This window comes from Choloepus didactylus, chromosome 18 (assembly GCF_015220235.1).
Source record: "Choloepus didactylus isolate mChoDid1 chromosome 18, mChoDid1.pri, whole genome shotgun sequence".
NCBI classification, from domain to species: Eukaryota; Metazoa; Chordata; class Mammalia; order Pilosa; family Megalonychidae; genus Choloepus; species Choloepus didactylus.
Window position 1 is genome coordinate 15,592,911 of NC_051324.1, and position 16,824 is coordinate 15,609,734.

A 16,824-nucleotide genomic window follows, 5' to 3' on the forward strand; every position below is an offset into this window, starting at 1 on the left:
GTAACAAGAAACTGCCCACAAATGTTCTCAAGTAAACTAGCCATCACTGATTTTGGATATCTCATTCAACCAAAAGCCCTTGTGGTATCCTCAGGTTTAGACAAAGAAATGGACTCCCAGGAGAGTAGTCTAGGCATAATGAAGGCAAATAAAACAAAAGGGAAAAAGTTAATTTGGAACAGCTTTATTGTATGTGGAAGGGATTTGTTTCTTTTGGTTTAGGATATGTGAATATATATTATCAAATTATTTAACGGCCCACTTTCATTTCTGCTTTCTGATAACTGGAAAAACAATTTCAGACAAACAAATAGAGGGCACCAACAGCAGAGGAAGAATATAAAAAGCATGGGAAATTGCTTCCCAGCTGAAAACCCTTTCACTTTGAAAAAGGTAAGTACTCCAGACTTTGAGAGGAAAGGGGGGTAGCCTTCGGGGTCCCGAGATAAGCTGACAGAGAGGCTGCTATCAGCTGTGAGTCAAGAATCACACTAGATTTCCCCTGTACACAAAAGGGCCACCACCACGAGAAGTGGATATCAGCCAGTACAGCCAGGGCCAGACCAGGGGTTGCAGCAGCAGCTGTGTCCTTGTGTGGGAAGCCCCTTGCCCAATGCCCCCATCCCTGTCAAAGCACTAAGTAAGCACTTACCATAGCCTAAAGGAGGGTACACTGACCCTCAGCAGGGTTAACCACAGTATCTCTATCACCTCTGGCAGGCTTGGAGCATTTGCATTGGCCCCTCTTACAGGACTCAACTTGGCCCTCATGCTGGTCTGTGAGTGGTGCTGAGAGGGCTGTCTCTATGAAAGGGCAGTCTGAGAAAGCTGTTCGTTGCTTAAAAATCCCTAATGATAACCAAAGGAAGACGGGCGGAGGGGAAGAAATCAAAAGCCCCTTTGAATCCTTTGTCTGCTTTGCCTTTCATGTCCAACTAGTCACCATTGACATTACCTGTTCCTGCCCACTTCAAGACCCAGCCTAAATGTCAACCCTGAGAATTCTTCCCCAGTTCCTCCACACAATGGACACTTCATACCTATCTCTATTAGAGAATTAACCAATTTTATTGTCCCCACTAGGCTGTGCCTCAAGGACAGGACATGTCTTACTACTCATCTGTGAATTGTCCCAGCATCAGGGACAAGGCCTGACCTGTAGTAGGTGTTCACTAAATGTCTGCTGGATGGAAGAATAAAGGAATGAAAGTGTACAGGACTATTACAGAGTTTGTTTCTTCCTCTCCTTTCTTCTCTCTCCCTGACACTGACCCCCTTCTCTCTTCTCCTCTGCAGATCATCCCTCTGTACCCCACAGCTCTGATTTATGTCCTTATGATAATTCAGATTTTTTAAAAATAGCCTCCTGACTGGTTTTCTCTACCTTGAGTCTATGCTTTAGCCTACCCTACCCATGCCTGTCAGATTCACGTTTCCATGGCACATCCTGATCCTGTTGTGCCAGAATTCATGAGCCTTCTCAGGCAGGGGGAGCCCTCAGCATGGAGTCCAAATTTCGAGGCCCACCATGTCTTTCTCCACCTTCCAACCTTCTTGCTGATTACTTCCTTTACTTACCTCATGTTTCAGCCAAATTAAACTACTGTTGATTTCTCTGTATAAAATCCACAGGTCTGCATCCGGTTTTCACTGTTCTCTTCCCATGGAATGTTCTCACCTCATCACCCCATATTTAAATCCTGTACTGTTGTTCAAGTCCTAGTTTAATTTCCATCTCCCCTGATGAAGCCTTCCCAGACCTGTATGGCAAGAAGGAATCTCTCCTCTTCTAAACTCTCTCAGTACTTAATCCTTTAGTTCTCAGGGTACATAAATAATCTACCTTAAATAATAGTTAATTACAGGGGCTGGGATTATGTTTATTCACTATTTTCTTTTAAGTCTTTCTGGAGCTTACAAATGTGCATGTATAAAATAAGCAATTATACACATTTGATATATACACAATTTTTGAATGAATGAAATGCTAATAAAAGAAGGGCTCAATATAACCTGTATCAGTTTGACAGAAGAGTTTAGTAATCTACATTTGAAACAACCAATCTTAGACTTAGCGTACAGAGGAGATAGGATTCACTTTATATTCAATGTAAAAGGAGACCTTAAGTGTTTGAAGACTGGCAATGCCAGCACAAACCTGGCTGCTTCATGCTCAACAGCACCTAGTGGTTGACTTCCCTCTGGAGCATCTTCTTGCTGGAGAGATTGCTCCTTTGTGGCATCTTTGAGGCTGGATTTCCCCTTTATCCATGCAGCACTGCAAAAAATGGAAAATATACATTTGTTATCAACAACTTATGTCCAATGACTTCTCCCAAAATGCTACCTCAGAGAAGACAACTGTTAAATTAATGGTGTCTAGAGTACAGGGCTCTAAATTGGAAGCTGAAGAGAGAGAAGAGTGAGAGCCTCTAGGACTCAAGTTCAGTGTCAAAGGGCTCGAGAAGTTCCCTTTGTTTCAGCAAAGTAATTACATATTTAAAAGAAAGAATATCAAGTGCAGAATAATGGGTGAACTTCCAACAAAACCCTGTTAGAATACATAGATTTGGGTAACTGAAAGTACTCCTTATTACAAAGCAATTCTGTACCTTTGTTAGGCTTAATACCATACAATAAGCCTAGAGGCCTTATCCACCACTCCCCTACCACCGATGTATACACTCTAGAAAACATTCCATTGTGTATTTCGTTTGCAGTATAATTAACTCCAACCAACTGATGCTATTTATCGGCTTATTAGTTCACACATATAAAAATACAGATGCTAGAACAGAGTAATAAAACAAAACAAAAAAAAGCACATTATGAAATAACATCTAATTTTTAGTCCCAGTTCTGCTACATGAGCAAGAAATTAAATTTTCTAAGCTTTGTTTCTTCACCTTAAAATGAGGGCTGAGTGATGATCTAGTCATTCACTTGGAATCATTCAGAAACTTCTAGTGAATCGATTCCACCAGGCTGTCTTCTGAAAACCTCCCAAAAGGCAGTCACCAAGCTTCTCACTCATTCTCCTTCCCACCCCTTGCTGCCTCCTTCCTTTTACTCTCCTACCTCCTAGTCCTTTCTACTGTGTTTTCAAAAACAACTGCCACATGGTAAATAAACTCCCCTTCAACTTCAACCAAGTTTCCAAAGACCATTTACACGTACATGGAACCTGGCTCCCCCAGGTTCTCTATTCTCTATTCTTCTCTATTCTTTCAGAATAGCAGCTTCTCATTCTCCATATGCTATGAATGAAGGTGACAAGATAGATGGTAATGTCAGCATTATCCTAATTATCCACTGAAATTTGTATGGTTTTCTAATTCATAATTATCTTGACTTGGAACAGGAATTATTTTTAAGTATGCATTCACTCAGCACACCAAGTGCCAGGTGCCAGGCTAGACACAGGACACACAGATATAAGAAAGGCACAGCCCCTGCCCTCAAGTAGCTAGTCTACAGGGGAAGGCACAAGTGAAGGGAAGCCTTCTTCCTTCTTCATCGTATGGAAGATCTTCTTCCATATGATGGCACGTGTCTACAGGGTGATGGCGTGGCCCATAAGAGGGAAAAAGGAACCAAAGGCTCTGGACAAAAACTTCCCATGTATTACTCAGCCAAATAAGCTTATCTTCTTAATGGGAACTAGGGCTGCTGCTTTATTTGCTCTAATAAGTCACCTTTGACGAGTAGAGGAAAAATAAAACGACACACCCAAACAGTCCCTTGAAATTTTATGTACCATTTAGGGGAGGCTGGCGGAGATGTAGGGTTTGGAGGTATCCAGGGAGACCTATGGTCCTTCACAGGCTGTTGTTTCATTTTTAATCTGGATGAGACTGTCGTCTGTTGCAGTCTGCTTTTGCTGGGAGGTTGGGTTGGTCTATGTCTTTCAGCTTTGTGGGGTCCCTGTAAGAGATAAGTATGAATTATAAAACCAAAAATATTAAAAGAAACTCTGATTTCAACCTTTGGCTTACTGAAGCTCCAAGTGTCCCTATGCATTCATTCAGCAAAAACCCAATGAAAAGCACTGGGGTAGAAATTTGAGGAAAAGTGTATGTGACACTGAAACACCCTGGTGGACAAATAGGGGCATGGAGATGTAGGATTCTATTTATTTATTCATTTTTATTCTCACGGTTCCTAATTAAGCCAAAAAAAAAGAGATTAATTTGTATTGTTTAGAGGTAAGCTACCAATCATTCTTGGTTAAACTATTTAATATCCCTGAGCCTTAACCTCTCATCTATAAAATGGGGATAATAATTTCTTCACACATTAAGAATGACTGGGCTAATGCCGGGGGGAGTATGAAAGCAATGAAGGTAGAAAAACATATGCCATCTAAATAGAATGACTCAGGCTATTTTAAAACACTATAGAGAATGAGGCTCTGCCTCTGGAGAAGAACACCAAGCTGAATTCCTAAAAGCTCAATTGTGACTTCCCAATGATCCCCAAAAGAATCTGTTTGGAAAGGAGTAAAGACTTGATTCTAATCCACGTTCTTTCAGTAAGTGGTCATAATGGCTAAACACCCTAAATACTGCCATGGGCCAGAAGCCTTTGGACACCACCATCAAATGGCAGAAACTACAATAGAAATATTTAGACTAGGAGGTAGCCTCTGCCCAGTTCTCCCCTGGTAGGGCTTGATGTGAGTTTTAAATAGAAGCTTAAAATATTATGTAGTTTTAAACCAAGTTATAATAACCCAGCTGGCTCCCAAAGTCATATTAGAAAGTACTCACCCTCGATGTCTTCTAATGTTGAGTGATTATTATTTATCAATATTTATCCTAATCTGGAACCAAGCTGTAATCCCCTCAAATTTCACACATCCACAGCAAAAGCAAAAGAACCTGAAGTTAAAATAGCCTGCCCGTTTAGGACCTTGGAATCAAATTAGTTAGGATCCTATTGAACCAGGACAACAGAGAACGCTCTATCCTAGTAACAATACTAGAAATTGTTATTTTCTTGTTGCTGTTGTTGTTAAAAAGAAAGAAAGAAAGAAAGAAAAAACAATCTGGAGTTAAGCTAAATCAGCTTAGCTTAGATAGGTGGACTCAATGGCTCTGGCATCCAAATGCTTGACAGCTCAAATCCTGACTCCACCATTTACTAGCTTGTGTGACCTTGAACAACTTCAGATGAATATAAATGGGCCACAAGAAAGTAAAGATTTCATACTTGCCACAGTCGTGCAGGTGCCAGAGCATCTTTCTTCCTAAAAGGCAAATTCTCAGGCACAGATTTCTTTTTCACTGCTCCTGCTTTTGCCAGAGCTGATGCTTCTTCTCTGAAGCTTACATTTTGGTCTAGAATAGACAGAGCTTCTTCTGGAATGTTATCTGCATCTAATACTTCAAGCTCATTCTCCAACCTCTGGGTCACTGGAAGCTCTGTATCAGGTTGGTATTTATCTATATGGATATTTCAGAAGCACAGAAGGAAAATGCTATTCAGTCAAGTCAGTGAGAATGATAATTTATAGACAGATATACTCCAAATATTTACCTTCAGCCCTGTTACAAAACTGGACATGTTGGCTTTCTGTCAAACTTGCTCCCTCTCCTATGAATACTACTGCAGTTCCATAAGCAGAAACCAAGGTATCATGTTTGACTCCCTGAATCCTACCCCCACATTTACACACCCAGTCCCTTTCATCCTAATTCCAAAATATCATCCTAATTCCAAAATATCTCCGCCCTTCTTTCACTTCTGCCACTACCCAAGCTTAGGCTTCCAATATCTTGTGACTGTAATAATACAACCTCCCAGCTGGTTTCTTATTTATCTTCCAACACATCTTTGCCTGGCTACCAAAATTGTTTTTTTTAAATATAAATATTTAAATATCCCTCCTCTACTTGAAACTTTAATGGCTCCTAATTTGATATAGAATAATAAAGTCTGAACTCCATACATGACATTCAACCCCCAATAGGAAAGGAAATAAAGCTGTCTTTATTGAAGATGAGACAGTGATCTGCAGGAAAAATCCAAGAGAATCTGCGGACAAAATCTTACAACGACAAAGAGAGTTCAGCAAGATTCCTGGATATAATATAAACATACAAAAATCAATATCATCCCTTTATTAAAATAACTAATTAGAAAATATAAGAGAAAAAAATCCTACTAACATTAGCAACAAGATACCCACAAATAAATCTAACAAAAGATAACACAAGATTTTTAAAGAGAAAATTAAAAGATATGTTTAAAGGTCATGAAAGAAAACCTGAGTAGTCTTCACAAATGAAAGACATAATATTAGTGGAGTGTTTAAGAGGTAACAGATCTACAGTACCACATATAAAGCCTTCATTAGAAATCTATAATAATTAAGGCAATATAGTGATGCAGGACTAGAAACCAATGTAACAGAATGAAAGTGACAGCAGTAGCATTACACATCAGTGAGCATAAGCTTGATTGTTCAATAAATAGCTCAGTTTACTGGTATTCATAAGTAAAAAAAAATAATAAAATTGAATTCTTGACACACGCTGAACAAAAAGTCAATTTTAAAAGGAATGAGGGAGAAACTAAGATGGCGAGTAGGAGAGACAGGGGAAAGAAACAGCTCTGTGACAAATACTAGATAGAGGCCAGAAAGTGACCCAGAACACCAGTTCCAGCGATGCAACAGCTGGACAAGGGCTGCTAAATCCACAGGGACCATGCACTTGGTGAAACCGGGAGTCTGCAATCTGAAACGAGTGACTAAGTCGGCTGAATGTCCGGCAGCCACACTGCGGTGTGGGGAAATCCTGGGTTGGTGTCTGGAGGCGGACTAGTTCTTTTTTAAAAAAACCCAAAAGCAGCTGCAGACACGGCAGCAAGAACCACACAGTGAAGCACAGCAGGAAAGGGCTGTGCGAATGCCTCAATATCTGGTGTGGAAGACAGCCTTTCATACACCCACTGCTAGATGTCTCAGAGCGAGGAGGGCAGAGGAGAGCCAAAAGCGGAAAGAAACCACGCCCCTTGCAGCCATTTTCCCAGCGGGCAGGGAACGCTCCTGCCTGGCTCTGGAGCCACAGCCCAGAGCTGCGCCAAGGGACCCAGTGTGATGGGAAGTGTTTCCAGCAACACGCACACACACCACAATATCAGGCATGGACAATAGCCTTTCGTGCACCCACAGCTAATTGTCCCAGAGCTGGGAAGGCGGAGCAGTGGGAAAAGGCGGAAATTAACATGCCCCATTCAGCCATCTTTACAGCAGGCTGGAACGCCCCTGCACGGCCTGGTGACTCAGGGCTTCTCTTGAGGGACGGTGCACACTTGTGACATAGCACAGCCTTCCCTCAGCAAAGGCCCTAGAAGGGCATGGCTGCGAAGAGGAACGCAACTGGAAAACCCAGGGACTTACACCAATACCAAGGACTTGTGGGTCAGTGGCAGAGACAATCTGTGGCCAGACTGAAATGAAGGTTTAGACTTTTGCAACAGCCTTAAATCTCCTGGAACACCTGGGAGGTTTGATTATTAAAGCTACCCTGCTTCCCTAACTGCTCAGACACATGTCCCACATTCAGGGCGGACAGCACCAACAACACACCCAAACTTGGTGCACCAATTGGACCCCACAAGAACCAGACCCCCACACACCACAAAGTTGGGGAGAAATGACTTGAGGGGAATAGGTGACTTGCAGTAGCCATCTGCTGGTTAGTTAGAGAAAGTGTACGCCACCAAGCTGTAGATCTGACAAATTAGAAATTGGTATCTGAGTAATCCTTCATATCCTAAAAGAACTCTATCAAGTAAAGCAAATGCCAAGGGCCCAAAAACAACAGAAAATTTTAAAGCACGTGAAAAAACCAGACGATATGGATAACCCAAACCCAAATACCCAAATCAGCAGATCAGAAGAGACACAATACTTGGAGCAACTGATCAAAGAACTAAAGACAAACGAGAGCATGGCACAGGATATAAAGGACATGAAGAAGACCCTAGAAGAGCATAAAGAAGACACCGCAAGAGTAAATAAAAAAATAGATGATCTTATGGAAATAAAAGAAACTGCTGACCAAATTAAAAAGATTCTGGATACTCATAGTACAAGACTAGAGGAAGCTGAACAATGACACGCGACCTCAAGAACCACAGAAGAGAAAATGAAAGAACAAAAGAAAGAATGGGGAAAAAAATCGAAAAAATCGAAATGGATCTCAGGGATACGACAGATAAAATAAAATGTCCAAATATAACACTCATTGGTGTCCCAGAAGGGGAAGAGAAGGGTAAAAGTCTAGAAACAGTATTCAAAGAAATTGTTGGGGAAAACTTCCCAAACCTTCTACACAATATTAATACACAAAGCATAAATGCCCAGCGAACTCCAAATAGAACAAATCCAAATAAACCGACACCAACACATATTCTGATCAGACTGTCAAATACTGAAGAGAAGGAGCAAGTTCTGAAAGCAGCAAGAGAAAAGCAATTCACCACATACAAAGGAAACAATATAAGACAAAGTAGTAACTACTCAGCAGCCACCATGGAGGCAAGAAGGCAGTGACATGACATATTTAAAATTCTGAGAGAGAAAAATTTCCAACCAAGAATACTTTATCCAGCAAAACTACAGCTTAAAGTTTTCACAAACAAACAAATGCTGAGAGATTTTGCTAATAAAAAAAACCCGCCCTACTTTAGATACTAAGGAGAGCCCTACCAACAGAGAAACAAAGAAAGGAGAGAGAGAGAGAGAGAAATTTAACAGACATATATGGAACATTACATCCCAAATCACCAGGATACGCATTCTTCTCTAGTGATCACAGAATTTCCTCCAGAATAGACCATAGGCTGGGACATAAAACAAGCCTCAATAAATTTAAAAAAATTGAAATTATTCAAAGCACATTCTCTGACCACAATGGAATACAAATAGAAGTCAATAATCATCAGAGACTTAGATAATTCACAAACACCTGGAGGTTAAAAATGAGGGGGAGATGAAAACATTCCTGGATAATCAAAAGCTGAGGGACTTCATCACCAGCAGATCAGTCCTACAAGAAATGTTAAATGGAATTGTGCAGGCTGAAAGGAAGGGACACTAAACAACTGACTGAAACCACACGAAGAAATAAAGATTTCCAGTAAAGATCACATGGTAAATATAAATACCAATACTACTGTATTTTTGATTTGTAACTCCACTATTTACTTCCTACAGGATCTAAAATTCATTAAGTGTAATGATAAATCAGTGGTTTTGGACTCAATGTAAAATACGTAATTTTTGACAAGAACTACATAAAGTTGGAGGAATGGAGGAGTAAAGGAGCATAGTTTATGTGTCCTATTGAAGTTAAGTTGGTATCAAAGAAAACAAGATTGTTACAGACTTAAGATGTTAAATTTAAGCCCCACGGTAAACACAAAGAAAGTATCAGAGAATATGATCATAGAGATGAAAAGTAGAGTATGGGTTACAAGAAGTGAGGGAAGGGGCAATGGGGAGTTAATAAGAAATGAGTGTAGGTTTTCTGTTTGGGGTGACGGGAAATTTCTAGTAACGGATGGCGGGAACGTGATGGCACTGCAACATTGTGAATGTGATTAATCCCACTAAATGGAATCCTTGGGAGGGGGTGGAATGGGAAGATTTATGCTGTATATATGTTTCCACAATTGAAAAAAAAAAGACAGTCTAAATAGATAATGACAATTAAATGCCATAGATGATCCTGGATGAGATCTAAGAATAGAGGAGAAAAGGCTCAAAAAGACACAATTGGGACATAAAAAAAAAAATGAAATATAGAATGTAAGCTTTATATCAATGTTAAATTTCTTGACCTTAACTATACTTAATGTGATTACATAAATGAATACTCTTGTTCACATGAAATGTATATGTGGAATATATTATTTGTTCAAGGATGTGTGCAACTTGCTCTCATGTTCAGAAGACACAGCAATAGATGATGGATGATAGACAGGGAGGGAAAGAAAGAAATGGTAAAGTGATAAAATATTAAAGTTGATAGATTGGGGTATCAGTGAAGGGGGGTTGGGGTATGCTGGAGTTCTGTGTATGGGGTTTGTATTATTTTTGCAACTGTTACTGTAAGTTTGAATTTATTTCAAAATAAAAAATAAAAAAAAATAAAAAATAAAAAAATAAAAGGAATGAAGACCTAAAAGTGAAAATAAAACTTTGAAGCTTTTATAAGAAAATATAGGAGAACGTCATTAAGACATCAGCACAGAAATGGCTTTCTTAAAATGTCTTTTCTGTATTTACAATATAGAAAAATATTGATTCATTTAAATTTAGTCACACTGAACCACAACTTCCTTTCAACAAAAAGATACCATAAAATTAACATACAAGCCAGAATCTGGAATTTGATTTCTATAAGGTATATAATTAACATAAGATTAATACCCAGAATATATAAAGAATTTCTACAAAACTACAAGACAAATAATCCAATAGAGAAAGAGACAAAGGATAAAAAGTAGCAATTCAGAGAGAAAACCTGAATTGTCCATAAAAGTAGGAAAAGATGATTAATTTCACTGGTAATCAGAAAAATTCAAATTAAAATGATGAGATACAATTTCACATTCACCAGATTGGCCAAAAAAAAAAGTTTAAGTATGACAATACCAAGTATAGCACAGATGTGGAGAAACAAGAACTCTCCCAGATTACCGGGGAGGAGGGTGTAAACTGTGTCCAAAGTAGATCAACTTGACTGCTCTAGGAAGTTGAAGATCACACATACTGCAACCCAGCAATTTCACTCCTAGGTATACACTTGACATAAAGGAATTCTCCCACATGCACCCAGGGAGGCATAAGCACAGATATTCATTTCATCGGTTTATAAAAGCAAAAAATTGGAACCAACCCAAATGTCTGTCAATAAGAAATGAAAAATAAACCAGGCTATTTTCATAAAAGTGAAATCTATATGGCAGTTAATAAATTAGAAACCATGTATCAATATGAATAACTCTTGCAAACACAAGTGGGGAAAAAGCACACTGCAGAATGATGGGTACTGTAAGATATAAAAAGACATGCAAAGCATATGAAACTAAACTTTATATTGTTTTTGGATACATAGACAGTGAAAGGGTAAAAACAAAACAGGTACATATTACAGTAATAACAGTATCCTCTGCTGAGGGAGGGAGGGGAATGTAATATGGAAATATAAAAAGGGACCTCAAATCTACCTGTCATATTTTATTTCTAAAAAAAATTTCTGAAACAAATGAAGCAAAAACTTAAGATTTGTTAAATCTGGGTAGTGGGTATATGGGTGCCATTATTTTCATTCCTTTCTGCATGTTTCAAATATTACATGATAAAAACAAAACTATATTCAGACTATGCTGACAGCAGTACATCAAAGGTCAGCTTCCCCTGCATCACTTCTTCATCAATCTGTGCTTTTCAAGGCCATCAAAGTTACACAGCAAGAGAATATAAATCAGAAGAAAAGAAAATTAAGACTGAATTCTCAGTATGTAATTTAACTCCCAAGTTTACACATAGGTCCTAACACCTTTTCAGTTACAATTTGTATAAATCAACATGCACATCCAGTACAAGCTCCATGAGTAGCTGAGTTTGAGAACATTGCTGGTGGGAAGAAGGGAGCTTATCCTTGTATCTGACCAATTATACCAGTGCAATCAACCCTTACAAGAAAATTTCTGAAGCCACTGAAGAACTATACCACCCAACAATTATGTAAATCACCAGAGAGCTGATCTTCCACTCAAATCAAATTCACACAAATTTTCCAACTGAAGAAAGCAGAGAGAGGGTTTTCCACCCAAGTGGCACTCTATAACTTGTTTGTGAGGGGTTGGGAGGGGAAAAGGAGACCTTAGGAAGTAGGAAAGGAAGAATTAGGTAGAGTGAGTGATTAAAAAAAAAAAAAACTACTCAAATAGAGAAAGGGAAATTTGACCTGTTGAAATTCAGATCATAAGGCCAAGAAAAAACAACAAAAATAAAAGGAATACCACTTCCTTCCTCACAAGAAAATGTATTAAACTTGCTAACAAGTGGCTAACTGTAACCATGCCTCAATTTGTAATAATGGAAACAATCATCATAATGATCAACATCCCTTACATTTTCCCAGCACTTTACAGTTCATGTATTTCATAATCCACATTCATTGCCTCATGTGAGCCTTACCATAACATCACAAGAGCAAGCCAGAAAATGATTAGCACAATTTTTCAGATGGGAAAACAAGTTTGTGTTTTACTCAAGGTGGTGAGGAGAGTGACACACTTTAGTCCAGTCTGAGGTCCCCAAAAATGCTGTCCTACCAGATAATGAGGTTCACTTCTTTGTGACCACGTAGCCTTATTATTTGAAAAACTGAAAAAACTAATTTTAAAATGGACCCCAAGGTTTTTCTTTTCTTAGTAAAATATGCATAACATAACCTAACCTTTTCTTTAAAAACTTGAGGTCATTACTATAAATTAAAAACAGTATCTTATGTTTTTATAGCACTTGGCAATTATCTCATTGCATACTTACAACAACCATGTCAGCTATATACGGCAGACTGTTATCCCCATTTTACAGATGAAAAAATTAAGCTTCAGAAAGATTAAGACATCAGCCCAGGGTCACAACTGACACAGTGGGATTAGAAACTAAGTCTCCTTAGTCTAAGTTTTTTCCATTTGTCTACCTGCTTTCCTACATTTGTTCCTATAATGATTTTTTGACAAGGAGATTTTCCAACTTTTCTCTCTGAACTGGTTCTCATCTTTCACTGTCCAGCTGATGGGCACCTCTAATCTCCTAACATCTCTGTTTACAGGCCTGGAGTGTTCTCCACATTTCCTCCAGAGTATCATAAGTGAGTCCCCAAAAATCCAGAACTCAAATTACCGTGATCTGCTGCTCAAAGACCTTTTCTTATTCAGCTGTACTTCTTTATAGAGTCTTTAAACAAGCGCTTATTACGTGCCTCACTATATGCCAGACACTAGGCTAGTCATAGAAGGCATAAAGACAAATAAGATACGATACTTGTCCTCAAGGAGAAAGCTGGCAAAGGCAGACTTCTGGTTCAAAAGAAGATATTTTATTAGTTCTACCTGAATACCAATCCAGGAGAGAGAATATTCCATTATAGGGAATAAATATCTAATAATATTTGAGTAAATAAGATTTATTACTTTCATGTTAAAGGTGGTACACTGAGCTATCAAGGTTCCAAAGAACTAGTGGCAGATTAAGAAATAAATCCACTGGAAATGGGACTGATATATAACCTTCAAATCTACAGAGGAAAAAAATGGAACAAGAAAACCCTGATTAACATAGTAAACTATAAGAAAGAAAAAAAAAAACTTTGGAAAATGAAAAACATAAAATATGGTAGAAAGAAATTCAAACACATCATTAATCTCAGTAGAGGTAACTAGGGTAAATTCAGAGCTCAACAACAGGGTTAGAAACACCAACAATAAATGGCAAAAGATCCTCAAAACAAAACTGCAAAGACTGAACATAAAGAGATGGAAAACATTATTGCAGGCAAATGCCAAACAAATTAAGTAGATGAAGCAATATTAATATCAGTGAAAACAAAATTTAAAGTGAATGACATTAAAGGAGGCAAAGATATTTAAAAATATAAAATCCACCAAGAACTCTTACACACCTAACAGCACAACTTCAAAATATACAAAGCAAAAATTAACAGAAAACAAGGAGAAATTAAGAAAGTTTTAAGTATCGTGAGAGACTTTAACAGATCTTTACATCAATTAAATAAAAAGGAGAGAGAGAGAAAGAGGGAGAAATAGAGGGAGGCATGGGTAGGCAAAACACTTGAACTAGCACGTCACAAAAGACGACACGTAAATGGCTTATAAATATATGAAAAAGTCTCACACCATCAGTCATCCAGAAGATGCAACTTAAAACCACAGTGATATCCTTACACACCAACCAGGAGGCTAACATTAAAAAACACTAATACCAAGTGTTTACAAGGATTGTGCAGCAACTGTTCTCATCACTGCTGGTGGGAGTATAAAATGATAAACTACTTTGAAGAAAAACACTTTATCTAGTACAATTGAACAAACACATACATACCTACCCTAGGCTCCAACAAATATACTCCTGAGAACATACCCAACAGAAATACATGCACACATGAACTGAAGACATATATATATATTCCTATATATATATATATGAATAATCATAATTTTCTTTATACTTGCCAAAGACTGGAAAACACCCAATGACTAAAACAACAGAATGGATACATAAATTGTGATATATTCATCAATGGAAAAAAAACAAAAATCACAGCCACACAACAAAAGGAAATGAATCACAAAACATGTTGAGTGAAAGAAGCCAGTTCCAAAAAGAACATCTATTATGTAATTCCATTTTTATACAGTTCCAAATCAGATAAAACTAAAGTATGGCATCAGAAATCAGAATAATGGTTAATTTGGGACAGAAGAGAAGGGATAAAGATTAGCAGGGGAGAGCACAGGGGTAGTTCTTGGGTGCCAGTAATGTTCTATTTCTTGACCCAGATGTTGGTTATACAGTTGTCTGCTTTCTGGTAATTAATTGATCTGTAAGTTTATATTTTGTTGACTTTTCTAAATGTATTTTTATTTCAATTAAGAAAGGAAAAACAGCTTACTGGATTTGTCCACACTTAAATATAAATGGCCCATATACACAAAAAAAATCAGTATTAAAATTTTAGACTTAGTTTTTTAAATTATGCATATCTTTGTATTACCAGTTTAGTTTTAAAAAAAAGAAGAAGAAAGGAAAGGAAAGAAGAAAATCTCTTAGCTCAATAGTAACAGAAGAAATTTCCTCAATTTCTTATGAGGATCTGCCAAAATCCAATAGTAAGCACCAAATATAAAGCAGCATTCCCATTAAATTATGGGGAAGAAGGATGCCCACCATTACAGCTATTATTTAGTAACACATTGAGTTAAAACTCATTCAATAAAGCAGAAGGAGAAAATAAAGCAGGAGAAAATAAAGTTTTTTTAATTTTTTTATTTATATAAATAAATTTTAAATATTTATATTTATATAAATATATTTATAAATATATGTATATTTACTTTTTTAAATTTTTTTTATTTTTCATACAGTTGATTTAAAAAAAAAAGTTTAAAAAAAAAAAAAACAAGGGAAAAAAATATGCAGAGCCCCCTTGAGGAGCTGGTGGAGAATGCAGGGGTATTGGCCTGCCCCACCTCGATGGTTGCTAACATGCCCAAAGATATAGGGGATTGGTGGTTTGATGGTTTGAGCCCTCTACCACAAGATTTGCCCTTGGCAAGACTGTTGCTGCAAAGGAGAGGCTAGGCCTCCCTATAATTGTGCCTAAGAGCCTCCTCCCGAATGCCTCTTTGTTGCTCAGATATGGCCCTCTCTCTCGAGCTAAGCCAACTTGAAAAGTGAAATCACTGCCCTCCCCCCCTACGTGGGATCAGACACCCAGGGGAGTGAATCTCCCTGGCAACATGGAATATGACTCCCGGGGAGGAATGTAGACCCAGCATCATGGGATGGAGAACATCTTCTTTACCAAAAGGGGGATGTGAATGGAAATGAAATAAGCTTCAGTGGCAGAGAGATTCCAAAAGGAGCTGAGAGGTCACTCTGGTGGGCACTCTTACTCACAATATAGACAATCCTTTTTAGGTTCTAATGAATTGGGGTAGCTGGTGGTAGATACCTGAATCTATTCAAACTACAACCCAGAACCCATGAATCTTGAAGACGATTGTATAAAAATGTAGCTTATGAGGGGTGACAATGGGATTGGGAAAGCCATAAGGATCACACTCCCCTTTGTCTAGTTTATGGATGGATGAGTAGAAAAATGGGGGAAGGAAACAAATGAACAGACAAAGGCACCCAGTGTTCTTTTTTACTTTAATTGCTCTTTTTCATTTCATTATTCTTGTTATTTTTGTGTGTGTGGTAATGAAGGTGTCAGGGATTGATTTTGGTGATGAATGTACAACTATGTAATGGTACTGTGAACAATCGAATGTATGATTTGTTTTGTATGACTGTGTGGTATGTGTATATATCTCAATAAAATGAATATTAAAAAAAATTAAAAAAAAAAAAAGAAAAGGTATAAAAATTGCAAAGGAAGAGGCAAAATTGTCCTTAGCTATAGTTGATCTCATCCACCTGGAAAAATATAAAAGAATTAACCAACAAAATAACATATTTCATCACAAATAAAACATCGCTAGTAAGACACATCATCATTTTTGCATTAGTAGGAAATTTTTAAATGTTGCAAATTATTTGTAGATGTTACCAATTTTAAGAACACATTCCAATTTCAGAAATGTTCGATTGTGTACCTTAGCACCAATGAAATACAGCATCATAACAAATAAAGATTTCAACAAGGTGCCAGATATAAGAGCAATGTACAAATCCATAACTTTCTCATAATCATAATTAGCAATATAACCAAATTAAAATTTAATAAAAAGAAGGTCCCATTCACAATAGCAATAAAAAATATAAAATATAAAAACTAGAAATAAATCTAACAATTTATAAGACCTATATGCAGAAAAAGCATATGCAGATCTATATAAAATTCAACTAAAGAAACAAGCACATAAATAAATGGATGAGAAGATTCTATACTGTGAAGATGTCATTTCTCCTCTAACTGATCTCAAAGTAATCAATCAAATCCCAACTGTTTTTTATGGAACTTGGTAAATTCATTTTAAATTCCTCTG

General features: G+C 37.5%; 1 protein-coding gene across 12 annotated transcripts in view; it reads right to left on the bottom strand.

Moving 5' to 3' along the window:
• The window catches only part of KIAA0753 (KIAA0753 ortholog), a 73,433-nt gene that overhangs the window by 33,679 nt on the left and 22,930 nt on the right, over positions 1-16,824 (bottom strand). For 11 of the 12 annotated variants that reach the window (XM_037809593.1, XM_037809590.1, XM_037809592.1 and 8 more), the window contains 3 exons: positions 5,212-5,444; positions 3,758-3,924; positions 2,159-2,278 (listed from right to left, as the gene is read on the bottom strand). In XM_037809593.1, coding sequence (XP_037665521.1) covers positions 2,159-2,278; positions 3,758-3,924; positions 5,212-5,444 — 520 coding nt within the window. Of the gene's footprint in view, positions 1-2,158; positions 2,279-3,757; positions 3,925-5,211; positions 5,445-16,824 lie in introns of those variants that run through there. The other variant, XM_037809599.1, reaches the window with a different exon arrangement.